The sequence below is a fragment of the Solanum verrucosum genome, unplaced genomic scaffold, assembly GCF_900185275.1.
Source record: "Solanum verrucosum unplaced genomic scaffold, falcon-dt-bn FXZP01000170.1, whole genome shotgun sequence".
In the NCBI taxonomy this organism is placed as follows: Eukaryota; Viridiplantae; Streptophyta; class Magnoliopsida; order Solanales; family Solanaceae; genus Solanum; species Solanum verrucosum.
This window is the reverse complement of record NW_026020395.1, coordinates 1,552,408-1,569,238: the sequence shown is the minus strand read 5'-3', so window position 1 is coordinate 1,569,238 and position 16,831 is coordinate 1,552,408. Positions and strand designations below refer to the sequence as shown.

Genomic DNA, 16,831 nt, shown 5'->3' with positions numbered 1-16,831 from the left:
TTATTAAATATTGATGATTATTTGTTCTTAAGTATTACTTTAATATTAACTTAAGGTCGTCGTAGGAATTAATATATTTGGGGCTACTATTGACACACAATTCTAAATCCAAGGATCTAATGTGCAAATTACCCCAACAAAGAACCTTAGTTCCGGTTCCAGCGACTCACGGTTTATTGACGACTCCACGGCTTCCGGAGTCTTACGTGAGAAGCTCTAAAGCTTCTTTAAAAATGGCTTTTTCAACTCTTTCAATGCCAAGACTTCCATTACTTCTCCATTTTCAAAGACCAAAGCTTTCATTTTTAACCTCAAATCTCCAAACCCCATTTGACCAATTTCCTCATTTGTCAACTCTAAACCCTAGACATCATCAGAGATCATCAATGAAAGCACAAGCATCAGTGTCTGATCTTGGAATTGTCGAAAGAGCAATTCAATTGGTCCAATCTTCACCACCCACGTGGCAATCTGCTTTGCTGAGTAATATCATCATCTTTACTTTGGGTTCTCCACTTTTAGTCTCTGGTTTGTCACTTTCTGGTATTGGGGCTGCTTTCTTGCTTGGTACTCTTACTTGGAGAGCTTTTGGGTCTTCTGGGTTTCTTCTTGTTGCCACATATTTTGTTATTGTAAGTAAAAATTTGAACTTTGTTAGTGTAAGTGTTGTTTTGAGGATTCTACTTTGTATAAATTATGCTTATGTATATTTTAGATCAATGGGAAAATGAAGTGGAATACTTAATCATGAATGCTTGCTTGCAAATCCCTCTTTCTTTGTTTGGTTAGTGGAACCTTATTAGCAAACATGAAAATGTATTCATATTAACCGATCTAGATTGTCGAATTAGGTCTCACACCCCACGAGCTAGCTTAAAGGGAGTAGGATTGACCAAGCCATATAACTCATCCCTCAGCGATGTACTATATTTCTCGTCAACCTCCCAATGCCAAGACCATTCTGAAGTAGAGCATGTACATTCATGGACCGCATGGTGATCCCCCGTCAATTGGTGTGGGGGGCCACATTCGATGGGCTTAGCTCTAATATCATGTCAAAGAAATGGATCTTGAGTCTAACTCAACTTCAAAAGCTAACTCATGAATGTACACGCTCCAGTTCGGAAAAAGGTTTGGGCGTGAAGGGGTTGTTGAAGAGAAATATACGACATCGGTGAGAAATGAGATTCTTGGACTCCTTATAATTTATATAGCTTTGGCAGGCGTCCTCCCTCTTGAGCTAGCTTGTGGGGATGAGTTAGATCCAAGATCCATTTGTGAATGTGGTATCAGTGCAGACAAAGGTACTGGGATCTAATCTAACTGTCACCCATTATCAAAAAAGATTTTCCACGTGTTTGGCTCATGAAAAAAGTAAAGAATCAAGCCCACACGTGAGGGGGCCTGTTGAGAATATAATAAATGTGTGCTCTCTCCAACAACTTAATATTTGAGATGAGAGTCACACACTTCAACATAGATAATCTCTGGGATGTCTTTCGAGTGGAAATAATGATGGATATTATTGTCATATGCTGTCCTGCTTAGGCTGATGATTCTGATAAAAAAATGTTTGGACTCTTGGACTAATAAGTTAAACCAAACAGGGCACAGCTGCGACTAAGGTGAAAATGGCTCAGAAAGAGGCTCAAGGGGTTGCAGAGAAGAGGAAAGGAAGGAGAGGACCTGGAAGTGTGATAGGCTCCAGTGCAGCCGGTTGTGTTTGTGCATTCTTATCAATTAATGGTGTTGGTGGGGAGGCATTTACTCGCCTGTGGGAACTTGCATTTGTAGCCAGTTTCTGTACCAAGTTGAGTGATACTGTCTCGAGCGAGATAGGAAAAGCATATGGCAAAACTACGTGAGTACAGCCTCTTCACCTCTGGCTAAATACTAAGAATTTGATGTACTGAAAACAGTGACTTGTTTATGTAGAAACTGGAAATACATTCTTTAATTGTTTCTGGAATTCTGTTAATTCTCAAGTATAAATTAGTGAAAAACACGCTAAAGGTATTTTACATGTAAAAAATGAAGACTGAAAATTTATCCTTTGAAAACCCAAGGACTTGTAAAAGTCTCATAATTTTGTAGAATTGCCAGTCGGGGCAGCTTGCATGTACCTCTACTATTTCACTGGGTACTTGCTACCTCCCACCAATACATGTACCGGTTAACACCACCTATCAAGGCGTAGTAGATGGGAAGAAATCACCTGGTATTCTTTTTTGTCTCATTTGGGATTTGAATCATGGTCTCCAATGTTTGCACTTTGTACCCGCTTCGTTGACCAGTAAGCCACGCCCGTAGGTGCTAGAATTGCCTGTCAGTATTGCAGCATGCAATTTTACATAATTTAGTTTTCATCTTAGGTAGTTAGGTGCGTGATGAGCTCTGTGACTTAACACTTTTGTGGAGTGTGGACTGCTATTTGTAGTTATATACAATTTTAGATAGTACTAGCTACAAAGTTTTATCTCCTTTGGAAGGAAATCGTAAGCAACTCAGACCACTTCTCGCTTTTTTTTTCCTCAATTCTGTCATCAGCTGGAGCAGATGACTCTCTTTAAGAATTGTCTGCTGAGTACTTGCACAACAATTGCAGGTATCTTGTCACCACATTCAAGGTAGTGCCTCGGGGCACTGAAGGGGCTGTGAGTGCTGAGGGAACCTTAGCTGGGCTTCTTGCTTCAGTTCTCCTTGCTTTTGTTGGTTATCTAAAGGGTCAGGTATACCTTCCAAAAATGGTTCTAAATTTTGAAACTTTTTGCTTTGTGGCTATATGGTTTCTGTTTTATAAAGTACAATAATCTGGAGATACTAGTCTATAATGGGATTAAGGATATGGAAACAAAAATGTCACGTTTAATTTTTTTGCATCTAGGTTCTATTTATATGATTTAACTCTTAAGTCCCTGAGGTCTACAATGGTCCAGGTTGAGGCCATTAAAGAATTTTGGTGATCAGAAATGTTGGAGAAAAAATTGGGAACAAAACGCATTGAAATTGTTGTGGGGAGTAGCTGTAATAGAATTTTGGTATAGGGAGTAGTTGGAGAAGAAAGTGTTGGACTTCTTTATCAGAAAGGAAGTGTTGGACTAACTGTGGGCACTATTGCGGGCTCAATGGGCTGGGATTCATGTTTTCACAGGATTTTTTGGCTTATTGCTTGAGGTTGTGAGGAAGGAAGGATTGTCTTTTTGCTGTACTAGCATAATATATTGTTTGTGATGTTGAAGTATTTCGTCTACCCTCAATTAATGTGGAATGTTCTGCCTATCAGTATCTAATCTGGCGAGGATTGAAGGTTATGACTTATGAGTCTCATATCACTCTTGATAGTCTCCAAGTTATCATAGTTTTTTATTGTATTTTAAACTTATAGATGTATCCTTTTGAAGCCTTGTTGATAGAATCATAAAGCGTGTAATTGAAAGTGGTTGCATTGTTTTAGCAATCCTATTCTTCTCCTTTCCCTTCTAGGATTAGTGTGAACATATTGAGTTTTTCGTGCTATGAAGATGTGCAAGGCTGGAGTGATAATTATGTGTAGTGTTTCAGACAAAGAGGGTACTAACTAATTTTCAGACAAAGTGAGTACTAACTATTTTTCTATCCGAATATACTATGACATGGGTGATTTTCGATGAAGGTAAATCCTTGCATTATATCACCTGATTGGCTGATATCTTCGCAAATGTTTAGGGCTGAGCACCCGAGGCAGGGAGATTTCCATGGTTTTAGCCCATCTAGAATATCTTTATTTTATTTTGGATCAGTTAACTGTGGAAACATTCACTACATCTATAGCTTTGTCTTACCCGTGCTGAGAGACAAATACAAATACCATTTATTCTACTCTCTTCATTTTTTCGTTTATTACTTTGATTCAACTTTTAGGAAGACCTATTCCGTATTCTGACCAGAATTATTTTTTTCCAGATTAACATACCTGGGGCTGCGATATGTGTAGTTGCCGCCCAGATAGCAAACTTTGGTGAAAGTCTAATAGGCGCTTCACTTCAAGAGAAAGAAGGATTTCGTTGGGTATGTACTTTTCTGAACAGATGTCTTAACGTTTACTCGGAGATGTTAAGTAATTCACTCACCTTTTTTGTCCCTTGATGTTCAGCTAAACAATGATGTTGTCAACGTCATCAACATATCCTTGGGAAGTATCTTGGCTGTCCTAATGCAGAAAATAATACTCCAAAGTTAGCTAACTTAAATCTATGCACATACTTGTAGTGTGGAGCTTGAATTCCCGCCTTTCATTGTATACAGAGTGGAACATATAGTCGAGACATAAAAGAGACCAGCAATGGGACTTAGAGGTGGATAGAAACGAACACTCGTTAGAATATTCATGTTGTTGAGAAACATTTCTGCTAAATCACTCCCTATTCCAGTGGCAAATGTATTGTTTCCCTTAGTATTGTACAGAGTTTTATATTTGGTTACTCAACAAAATAGTTTATGCAAGATCCCAGGCATAATCATCAATCATCATATATCATATCATATTATAAGTGGGAAGGTGAAAAGTTAGATTACCATTTTACCCCTAGACTAAATTAAATAATGAATAGTAAAATTTAAATTAACTAAGACTAAATACACGTTCTAGGGTGAGTTAATAATCAAACATCTAATTAATTTAATAGTAAAATTAAAATTACCTCAAGGGTTTATAGTAAAATTTTAAAAGATTGAAAACTTAATTACACATTTTAGTGATATTACATAAGAAGTTTAACAGCCCTATTTCTAGGTTTACTTGCATTTCTATATTAATACTCCACATTTTCTAAAGGTGTGCGGTCCTTTTTTTAATCATCTCCCTGTTAAAATTCTTTCTAAAGTAAATTTTCTATTCCAACGTTCTCAAGGCTGAATTCTACTTATATGAAGTATAGATTAAACATTATCCATAAATGATACTCCCTTTGTCCCTAATTATTTATCCATTTTTGAATTTGCATACTTATTAAGAAAACAATTAATGACATAGTGAGTTTATCATTTTACCCCTATTAATTATGAAGTGGATGAAAAATTCTACATTTTTCAAAGTAATTAGTTATTTAATTGAGGGTATAATAGGTAAAAAAAAAATGTCCTTTCTTGATTTATCAAAATGGACAAGTAATTAGGGACAACTATAAAAGGAAAAGTGGATAAATAATTAGGGACATAGGGAGTATTAGCAGAAGAAACTCAAAAGACTAAGCAAATAATTAAATGCTTGGAATGTGAAAAGATATATTTTTAGATAATATCAATTGTACATGTATGTATAGCCTAGAATAATTACTGGTATATGAAAAGACCCCCCATTTACCCGATTAATGCTACTGATTTTATTTATTTGATTTATTACTAAGGTATTAAAAGTGTATTATTATATATGAATGAATTAATATCAAATTAATAATTAATGAGATGGTTTGTAATTGCCTTATTTATTAATTACAATGATTTATATTTTTCATCTTCTTATCCATTCAAAGTAGATTAGATTTCACATTCAGAGCAGTAATTAGTGGCAATGTTAATTCTCTTACTTAGTCTAATTATGATTTGTATTTTTCATCTTAATTTCCATCTATATATTAAAAGACTATTATTTAGAACTGAAAATAGAATTTGAACAGACATTTTCATATTATTTAAGAACTGGATGATAACCATTGAAAAATGAAAGAAACTCATGTCATTCAACTTGAGAAGAGGATAATAAAAAAAACTATCGCATTTATATATGATAGGCAAAAAAGACAGGAAGAAATGGTGTAAAGGAGTAAATAGAATACATGGGAGAAGACTTCTTTTTAGATATGCCTAAGTCCTCATATCTATTTCGATTCTCCATTAGGAAGATTATTGTTTTTTATAATTTCTTTTGCATTTCTAATGAACTCATTGTGGTGTTGTGATCTTTTAGCTATTATTATGAGCTTTTGGAATAGTTGTATGTATGAAGTTCAATTTGTTAATTCTTTATCTGTCACTTTTATATTTTGGATGTAATTGCTTTTTAATCTTGTAAAATTTTGAAAGTGTATCTTCACAGAAACTAGTACAATATATAAACGTGTCTAGTTTCAACTTGGCCTCAATTGACATCTATGATCTCTGCTCTCCAACCTTGGTTGTACACAAATGGACACTTATAATACTCGTAGAATGTGAATTGCATGTATGAGGCATGTGTTACTTGCTTTAACTTTATATAAGTTTAAATGTCTACCCAAAGTTAGAGGACAGGAATCAGATTAGATCAAGTTAAGTGGTACATTTATGTATTACGTCAAGATACAAATTGTAAGTACTTGTAGATTACTAATTTGAATACAATTAGTGTCAGACTCATTACTGATGTAATCTCATTTATAGTATAACAAAGAAGCAAAAAAAAATTCTATTTTCTGTTTTGATAATTCTTTGTCTCAGTAAGACAAATCAAACTATGAGAACTATGTAATTGTCTTTTACCTAAAAACACTTGCTTGAGAATCCACATGTTTATTCTTTTTTTGTAGTTGAAGCAATTGTCTCTTTCGAGCCATCCAATTTGGAAGATTTAAAAGTAAAAAAAAAAAACGATTATATAAAAAGATATGTTGAATGTGTGATAGTAATATATAGGGAAAATTAACGATTATAATTTTTAAAATATGGTTATGGGAAAAGTTACGTGGAAGCATCGATCCACCAAAGAGGATGCAATACTTATCACTTCCTCCGGTTCACTTTACTTGTCATAGTTGTTATTAAAATCAAATAGTTTAAAATTAGTTGTCACACGTATTTACCCCCCTCCACTTATATATTATGATTTAACATACAGCAAATTCAAATATGTGATGTGATGCGTGCATCTAACTAACGTATCACTTGTTTCATTCACCGACGAGGTTAAGAGTGTTATATATATTATGATGTATCGGCTAATGATGTTCAACTAATCACCCGTCAATTTATGTAGCTCTGCTACTAGACTTTCACTCTCATTACTATTCACACCCTCTCTTCAAAAAAACAAAAGTACCTTATATAATGAAGTAAAAACATAATAAATTCTTATTGTTAGAAATTTTAACTCCGTCACTAATGGTGAATTCTTATTTCTTACTATGAACTTTAGAATGTTTATTATTATGGTAATTGGTATCTGAAATTTAAGTAGTGTTTTCTAATTATTTGAAAAGGAGTTCAAACCTACTGTGAAAAACATTTATACCGTCTTTCTCTTATCACTGAATCGGCAATCAATTTTATTAGAGATTCACAAGTTAATATACATATATATTTATTTAATTTTTTAGTATAAATACAAAATCTACAAAAAAATTATTGAATTCATCCGAACTCACGAACCTCCACCTATCCCCGTCTCTTTGAACACATCATATATTCATCCCATATCAAAATCACCACAAGGTGTCCAATTAAATTCTTAAACAGTAGGCAGTAGATGACAGCTAAGTTAGTTGATTATTCAATTTCAGATCCATAATGAAAAATAGCGATAGGTAAAGCTTTAAAGTATTAATTTCAGGGTTTGCTTTTTTCAGTTCAATCAAAAAGATGGAATTTGTATTTGTTAGATTTTAAGTAATTGATAGTTATGAATATGAAAAGGAAATAGCAACGTCAATTACGGAAAAAAGCATTCTTAGTATTAATAATTCTCGATTTTAATTTAGTATATTATTATTTGGAGAAATAAACAATAATTTCAAATTGTACTTTCTCATTTTATATATATATAATATTTTGAGTTATTAGCTTGATTGACTACTTTTGGTGTAATTTTAAGTATATTAGTTTTGTTTGATAAATTTATAACTAATATTAAAAATTTTAATTTAAATAATTTAAACTACTTCATATAAATTGAAACGAGATTATTATTTATTGCTCCGACAAATGAAAAGATCAAAGATGACAAAAGAAAAAAAAATTGAATGGGAGCCACTGCACAACTTTTTCAAAGTTAATTAGTGGAAAGGGAAAAATTCCTTGCTAATCCTTTAGTTTTTGTATGGATTTGACATCTTGAACTCATATTAATTCTCTTAATTTAGTTTAGGGACCAAAACATATGAGAGAGGTAAAACCTCTTTATCTCAAATAGTATTCAAATTTTCTAACTAAAATTGAAAGAATTTCAACGTTTATGACATCTTTTGATGATTATATATAAACCTTTTAATGGGAGCGAATTCATGTAAAACGATGTGGAGTTCATGTACACTCATGATCTCCTCTCTAGCTATGTACAATAGTGTTATAGGAGTAACAATAAATCTAGGAAGTGCGCGCGCTCAAGCTTAAATTTTTTTACTATTATATATTGAATATTTGATGCACCTCGATAGATGAGGTTAGAAATTTCAAATTTCAGTTTTCTTTCGTTGTTTTTTCTATATCTTATGGCTTATAAAATAAAAGTTATAAATTGGAAATTCTAACTTGTGATTTCTGATTTGTTTTTGTTATTTTAATCTAAAACACAAGTATTTAAAAATATTTTTTTATTTTACTTAAACACAATAAAAATACTAAAAAGTTATTTTGACTATTAAAAAATCATAAAATCAATTCAAACCGACTCTAACTACTTTCTTTTAAAAAAAATAATTTGGAGTACTCTATTAAATCTCTAAAAAAAAAGATATTACTCCTAAATTCTTCTTTGGTCACTGAAAAAAATTATATAATGAAACTAAATTAGTTACGCATTTATTGCGCTAACAAATGAAAAGATGGGAATATGACAAAGAAAAAGTTAGATGGGAGCCATTGCACGACTTTTTCAAAGTTAATTAGTGGAAAGGAAGAGATTCGTTGCTAATCCCTTTAGTTTTTGTATGGATTTGACATCTTAAACCCAGATTAATTCACCTAATTTAGATTTGTGCTCAAAAGATCTAATCAGAGAGGTAAAACATCTTATCTTAATTATTTTTTATTTTAAACTATTAAATTCAAAATTTATAATCAAGAGTGAGAACATACAATGTCTTACTAATTTCAATGTGAAAATTACTCTATACACTTTAATCTGTTTGACCTTTTCAATTTTTCACATTACGTGTTTAAAATCACAATGATTAAACGACATTTTGATACATTCTACATATCTTTAGTTAACAACCACAAGATTCAAAACACATTCTTTATTTTCATGAACTCTATGTCAAGTCAAAATCAGATAAACAATTAATTAAAATAAAAATTAATTAATTTTGAGCATATAGTTTAAAAGTGTAATGAGTTTATTAATAAAAACTAAACTCGTATGAAATATAAATTTTGAATCTACCTCCTCTTCTTAATAGTAAATCAATCTCCATAAAATTTTAGATCTGCATGGACCTTTATTATTCTTGTGTTGGTCTTTGATTGAGAATAACTTTTTATTTTGGTAGAAAAAGGCAAACTCTTTAAGACAATTTTCTTGGTCAAAAAACATGCTCAAACTTCATGTGTCCTATATGATAAACGTGGTTTGTTAAAGTGAAACTTCATTCATTCTCTATGCTTTTATTTATTTATTCAACAAAACAACAAATAAAATGAAGATTAAAAAAAATTGGGAAGAATTCGATGTATGATATTTTTTGTCATTTGTACAAAACCTAATCCAACATTTTCAATATTGTACGCGGGATGTTTGTCACGATTCGTTAGACTCTTCTTGATTTGGTTGGTACCTCAATGATTAATATTAGAAAGAAAAATTATCAAACAACTAAAATATTGAAAAAATAAAATATTTCTTATTTAATTTGCACTTAGGGATTAAGTTTTTCTTAAAAAGAATTGAGATCATAGAAGACTTCACATGTTGAGTTTATTGGTCCTATACTATATTGTGTACGGTTAAGTGGATAAAGTTAGACGTACAAAAGGAGTGTTGAGTTTCCTCCCTTGATTATGAGTATGATTTGAGTTAGGTCAAGATTCATTTCATTATCTGGTCGCACATTTCACTTTCTCAACATTCTTATCAGGATTGAAATTGCACTGACCACTTACAACTTTATATTATTCAATTTTTATTTTGTGTAGTCGGATTTAGGATTTTAAAAATAAGGATTACCAAACAATACAATTTTCACTAATAACAACAACAATAATGTATTTAGTGGCGTCTGAAAAGGATGGTGAGTATGGAGTTTTACCTTTACCTTGTGAAAGTAGAGAGGTTCTTTACGATGGATCATTGGCTTAAGTAAAGCATATAAAAATCAATATAAAAAATAAAAACAATAGTGAAGAAGTCATATTGAAAATAACGGAGAAAGAACAAAAGCAACAACAAATAAATATAGTAACTTAAACAAAGAAAATATAACACGTAACAATAAAATCGAAGAGCAGATAACAACAAAGTAACATTAATAATAGTGTTAAGAAAATTAGACAATGTTCGACTACTATACCTATTAATCTTCTACCATAATCTTCAACTTTCATAATCTCTTATTTAGTGGTCATGTCGTCGATAAATTGGAATAGTAATCGATTATTCACTATTTATTAAATATGAAAATTATTAGATAAATAAGTTTATGAAATTCTTTTAACTATATATAATATGTAGGTCAGTCGAAAGTGATTGCACCGACGCCAATAAAAGTGCATTTATATGAGTAATAACTATTCACAGAAAAAATACTTTATAAACTAAAGTTTATTATGCAGTGACACACGGAGACTGATTGACTATGGATTTGATGGGTTTGATTACCCTCATAATAAGTTTCGATATAAACTATAGTTATGCATAAGAAAATTAATTAAATAAGAGTAATTAAAGTACATGAAGAGAACCTTCAAAGAGTAAACCAATCAAGTTTAAATCATTGATTCAATAATAAGCATGGTAGCGTAAATTTTGGAGATCACGTTTCAAGTTTCGACTTGAACAAAAAGAAAGTACCTAAACCTTAGTAGGTAACTCTATTTAATATGTGTACCGTTTTAGGAGGTAGTAAGTACCCGACTAAGAGGATCAAATTCAACCCCTTAGGCCTACTTATCTTCACCAAGGTCCACTCCTACTTATATACCTTCACATATACCGTTTAAATAGGTGAAAAATGATTTTTTTCATTATATAAACAAGATAATTTTATTTGTTTAAGGCATGATTACGTTCTTGCCTGCAGATTCTATAAATTTCAATAATTTTAACGTAAATTTTATATTTATATTTTACAATCAATTAATATGTACAACAATTCATTGAAAATTTAGTAAAATGACTTTTTAAGAATCTAAAATTCGTAAACTCAAAATCAAACTCCGCCATTTAGCATGACTCACTAGGGCTACCAACCCAAAAGAATTTTTAAAAAATAGACACAAAAGAAAAATAGTAGCGCCTGTTGAGATGTCACAATTAGGTTGAGTTGACCATAAGATCCAAATCTTCATTATGTCTGTCTTCATGCCTTGTATAGACTTCTTTTCCTTTTATTTTAATTACTACTTACCCCCTGAAAACTATGTACTAACTACAATTATGAATTATTAATTGCAATTATTTAGTCAAGTGTCCACCCCTTTCATGTTTAATAAACTTAAATTAGTCATTTTCCCATTCTTATTAGTCCAATTATTTTGATTTGATTGTTAATCATGACTATTACTTTCTCTGTCTCCATCTGACACGGTTTAATTTACAAAAAATTAAGAAAGAAGGGAAGAATTTTGAAAATAATGATTTAAAATAAATTTTAGATATTTATGTAATCATTTTATTAAGGGTGAAATAAAAATTTTAAAGTTAAATTCTTTCTTTTTAATTATTAAAATATGACATTTTTTAGACGAATTAAAAAGAATGAGAATACTTCTTCCTATTCTTTTATTTTTCATTTTAAATAATAACCTTTCTTCGAAATAATTGCACTAATTGTTCTTTTACTTCTTTACAAAATATATTTATGAATAATCTATGGTATTAGTTTTCTGAAAAGCCTACCTCTGTTCAAAATTAAATTAAAATATGGGAGTTACTTCCTCGGTCCTCTTTTAGTTGTCATATTGCACTTTCGAAAGTCAATTTGATTAATTTTCAAAGTTAGGTTAGATTACATTAATTTGATATTTTAAACTAAAAATTTAGATATTCAAAAACTATAAGAAAATTACTATAAATTATAGTTTTTTGCATATCTATATGATAAAAAAAAAATGCATTATAAAATATAAGTCAAAATTCTTATCATTTGACTCTAAAAGAGAAAACCATAACAACTAAAAAGGAACCAAGAGTCTGCGAGAGAATAGCAGTTAATTTAATCAAATGGTCCTTATAATTAGTGCTATTAAATGACTTTTACATGGATGTGCTTAAAATATGGTAGGTAAAAGGCAATATAGATACTCTCTTCGTTCCTATTTATATGTCACATTTCTAGATTTCATTCCCTTAAGAAACTAGGTAAGTGTACTATTATATCTTTTGTTAGTGTTTTCTTAAAATTAAGTTTTCAATAAATGAATATAAATTAATTTATTTTGATTAATTAAATTGATCAGTAAACATGAATTAATCATTTAATTTTCTTATGTTGGTAAAATTCATACTTTCAAGACTAATAACTCTCAGGGGTAAAATTTAAAAAATAGTGTTATTTATATATTGGTTTTGTGACATGACAAGTATTAAGGATCATTTATTTTTAATAAAAATGACATATAAATTGAAATCGAGGAAATAACTTGCCAATAAATTTTATTTGAATGCTCAAATTTTGACTTATTGAGCACATGAATTTTAAAAGTTCTTCATTTTATTTTTTTTAAGTTATTACACCTGAGAGAAATAATATGCGAAGATTATAAGATTAGAAATTAAATCATTAACAATAAGATAAAAGTTTTAAATGTCAACCAATTGAGCTATCAAAATTTTGCTTCACAATATTTTAGTACTTTTCAATTTTTACACATAAAAACAAAAGTTTTATTATAATATTTGAAAATGACTAAATTTTTAGACAAATGCATACGGTTTTCTGGTTGATAGAGTAATTGACTTGGTAATATTGTTTTGAAATATAGACGCTGGATTTTTTATTTGGTAGTGTATGTCACGTTTTTAAAAACCAACTAGGTGAAAAAAACCGACTTAATTGGTATTCTAATATTTCAGAAATCAATTACTCCTAATTGGTTTGATTATTTGATTTCCATTAAAGAAAAAGTTGACTCAAACTAAGCCCTTAATACAAGGAGTATAATTTATCATATTACTCCCATTTCCAAATTTACTCGTTCATATTTGATTTCACACGCTTTTTAAAAATCGATAATTTTATTATATCAGTCTTAATTATTCATTTAATAATGCTGAAAAATAAATTTGAAATAATTAAAATATTAATATACAAATAAAATAGATATAAAATTATAAATTATCTTTTGATTTTTTACCTATATAATACATAAACATGCTCTTTAATTTAGATCAATTGTCATTTATGTTCTCCAACTTTTGACGTGAATAAACATTTAAATATATATAAAATTGAACAAATAGATGCATGTGTCCTAAATGATATAGTACACGTGCGAAACATGTGTCAAATTATTTAATTTTATACACATACAAGTAAAGTGTAAACATGTACATCCAAAGTTGAAGAACATAGACGCAAGCTGAATTCAAGTTAAATAACACGTTTATGTTGTCATATTACGCTTTTGAAAGTCAATTTAATTGACTTTCAAAGTTAAATTAGATTACATTAATTTAATATTTTAAACTAAAAAATTTACATATTCAAAAATTATACAAAAAGTACTATAAATTGTACTTTTTTGCATATCAATATAATGAAAAAATACATCATAAAAATGTTAGTCAATTTTTTTATCATTTAACTTTAAAAAAATTGTAACAACTGAAAAAGAACAAAAAAAATAAAAAATAAAAAAATAATAATATATATATATATATATATATATTTAAATTAAACAAGTAAAATCGAACATCTAAATTTTAACAGGATGGACATGAATATTAGGATGTGCATCAATCGGTTTGGTTCAGTTTTATGTATTATTGGTTGGGTTTATCAGTTTTTGGTTTTTAAATACACTAAATTAATAACTAACCAATAAGATATTCTTTATCGGTTTTCGATTTTTGGTCATTAACGATTCGGTATGCTCATAAAATAAATATATAATTTCTCACTTCTCTAACAATTTGACACGATACAGTGAGACAAGCAAATCAGTTGTATATGCTTTGATATAGTGAAACAAGAAACATAATGAAAAATTGCATCAATAAGAGTATATGTAGTATGAAGGCTACAATAACATGTTACAACCAAAACATAATATGGAATTTCTGATTTGAAGTCGAAGTATTATGACATGTGAAGTGTGTAGACCGTAGTGTAGAGTACTGATATAGTGTCCAAATTATTAATATTTAATATTTATAAAGGGTATAGTAGTAACTTACTATCATCTTAATGAGCTATCGGTTTACCCAATAACTCAATACTAAAAATCGATACCAAATCGATAACCCAATATTTTTTTCTTATAAAAACATTAAAAATCCATTTACCCAATAACATTTTTTCACTTCGATTTATTGGTAGGATCGATTGATTGCACACCACTAGAAGGGAGTACTAAATAGCCTATTTTAATCAATTGCTGCCTTTCCGAGTCACCCCCTTCACATTTTTATAACCTTAAATAAACTATTCATTTTCCCACTTTTATTATTCCAAATCCTATTCCTACTGCATTGATTTATTTATTTTTATTATGTCTCCACTTATATATATATTTTTTTTCATCTGTATAATATATCTTTGTTTTTAGAATAAAAAAAATCCCTTGTTGGATACTGTTGCTTCCATGGAAGCCTCACCTTCCAGCACTGTAAAGAGTAAAAAATTGTCAAATACTAAGAAATTTTCAAAATCAAACTACTCTACTCATAGAAATAGTCCATTTGTCTGTAGGTGGTGGGGTTCTTTGTTCACTTGTTCCTATTTCTTTTATATATTTCTCTTTTTCTCCATTTCTTCCTCTTCCTCCTCCTTTGCTTCATCAAAACCCTTACTAGCCACTCCACCGACGAAACACCTTTATAATACTGTTGATTCAACTCCGACCCAGAAAAATACATTTTACGATAACAGAGTTTTTGTTGTTATTTCAGTTTTGGGTGTTTTGTTGTTTGTTTGCTTTGCTTTAATGGCGTTGTTTAAGTGTTTGGGGTTCAAGTTAAGGCGGCGGGGTGGGGGTAGTGATGCTAGGGTTACTGGGGATTTGGAAGAAAATGGGGATTCGAAGAAATTAGGGGTGAAGAGGCTATTTACTTGTGATGAAGTAGAGAAATTCACTATGAATTTATCGAGGTCGAGGTTGATTGCTTATGGAGGATTTAGCACGGTGTATTTAGCCCAATTTCCAGATTCAATGCTTGCTGCTGTTAAAATCATGGATTTAAGCTCTGAGCGATTTCAGAGAGTATACAAGCAAGAATTAGACATTTTGCTGCAAATCCAACACGAAAACATTGTGAAATTTCTGGGAAATTGTGATAACGGAGAAGAAGGTATGTTAGTGTTTGAATATGTTCCTAATGGAACTTTACAGGAGAAATTGCACGGCGTTGATGGTAGAAAATCACTTTCATGGAGAAACCGTATGGCTATAGCATTTCAACTTGCTAAAGCCATAGAATATCTCCATGACAAATGCCCACTCCCAATAGTCCATGGCGATATCAAAGCTTCAAATATTTTACTAGACAAGAAATATAACTCTAAGCTCTGCGATTTTGGGTCAGCAAAAATGGGATTTTCTTCCACAATTTTACCACCATCAGCAAATCGAATGATGCTTGGTTCTCCAGGATACACAGATCCTCATTACTTGAGAACTGGCATTGCTTCAAAGAAAAATGATATATACAGCTATGGCATAATTGTTCTAGAATTAATTTCTGGATTCGAAGCACTTTCATCAGATAATGGAGAAAGATTAATATCAAAAGCTGGAACTATATTAAGGGATTCTTCTAAAGTTGCAGAAATGGTGGATTCAAAGCTTAATGGAGTTTATGATTTGGAAGAAGCTAAAGCTATGGTGTCATTAGCTGGATTTTGTCTTGGTGATTCACCAAGCCTTAGGCCTTCTGCTTCAGAAATATTGGATACAATAACAAGTAAAATTTCTTCAATGTCTTTTATGGTTTCTCATGATCAAAAAAGTTAAAAGATTGATAATTACTAGTATTATTAGTATCTTTAAAAAGATTGAATAACTAATATTGTCACTTTGAGTGTGATATATGATTTAGGTGAAATTTCTGTAAATTAAATATGTATAGAGTGGTTCTGTTTTTTTTTTTGTTTGCAAAAAAAAAAAGGAGTTTATACTTAGTACTCATAGTGCAATCAATTCAGTTCAAGCAATTCCATGCTTGAACTTTGGAATTTGAATGGTTAGTTTTCTTCGGCTCGTTTGTTCTTATTTACTTGTTAAATATTTTCTAATTATTTTTTTTTTACTTGTTATTTTTGAATTATTATTTTTTTTCATTCATTTTTTTTGTTTTCTGTGCTACAAATTTATGGGGTGTAATTGCAGTTGTCAACAGTTAAGTTTTTTGAGTTTTCCAAGGTCTTCCAAGTCAATCTTGCAGGTTTACATTAATGGGAGGGCACAATGTCCCTGACACATGATTATTCAACTAAATCTGTAACTGACCTAATAGTCAATAAAAACTGATTGAAAATGATGAGGTCTTTGAGATTTAAATTTTTGTAGA

At 30.3% G+C, this 16,831-nt stretch overlaps 2 protein-coding genes across 2 annotated transcripts; both read left to right on the top strand.

Moving 5' to 3' along the window:
• The first annotated feature begins 175 nt into the window (after nucleotides 1-175).
• Nucleotides 176-4,251, top strand: LOC125839344 (protein VTE6, chloroplastic). The gene is made up of 5 exons (XM_049518335.1): nucleotides 176-632; nucleotides 1,608-1,861; nucleotides 2,606-2,729; nucleotides 3,943-4,047; nucleotides 4,133-4,251. Exons 1-5 carry the CDS (start codon nucleotides 234-236, stop codon nucleotides 4,217-4,219), a joined length of 969 nt encoding a protein of 322 aa, XP_049374292.1. The 5' UTR covers nucleotides 176-233; the 3' UTR covers nucleotides 4,220-4,251.
• A 10,652-nt stretch (nucleotides 4,252-14,903) lies between these two features.
• On the top strand, nucleotides 14,904-16,275 carry LOC125839267 (probable receptor-like protein kinase At1g33260). The gene has a single exon (XM_049518243.1). It carries the CDS (start codon nucleotides 14,908-14,910, stop codon nucleotides 16,273-16,275), a length of 1,368 nt encoding a protein of 455 aa, XP_049374200.1. The 5' UTR covers nucleotides 14,904-14,907.
• The last annotated feature ends 556 nt before the right edge of the window (nucleotides 16,276-16,831 follow it).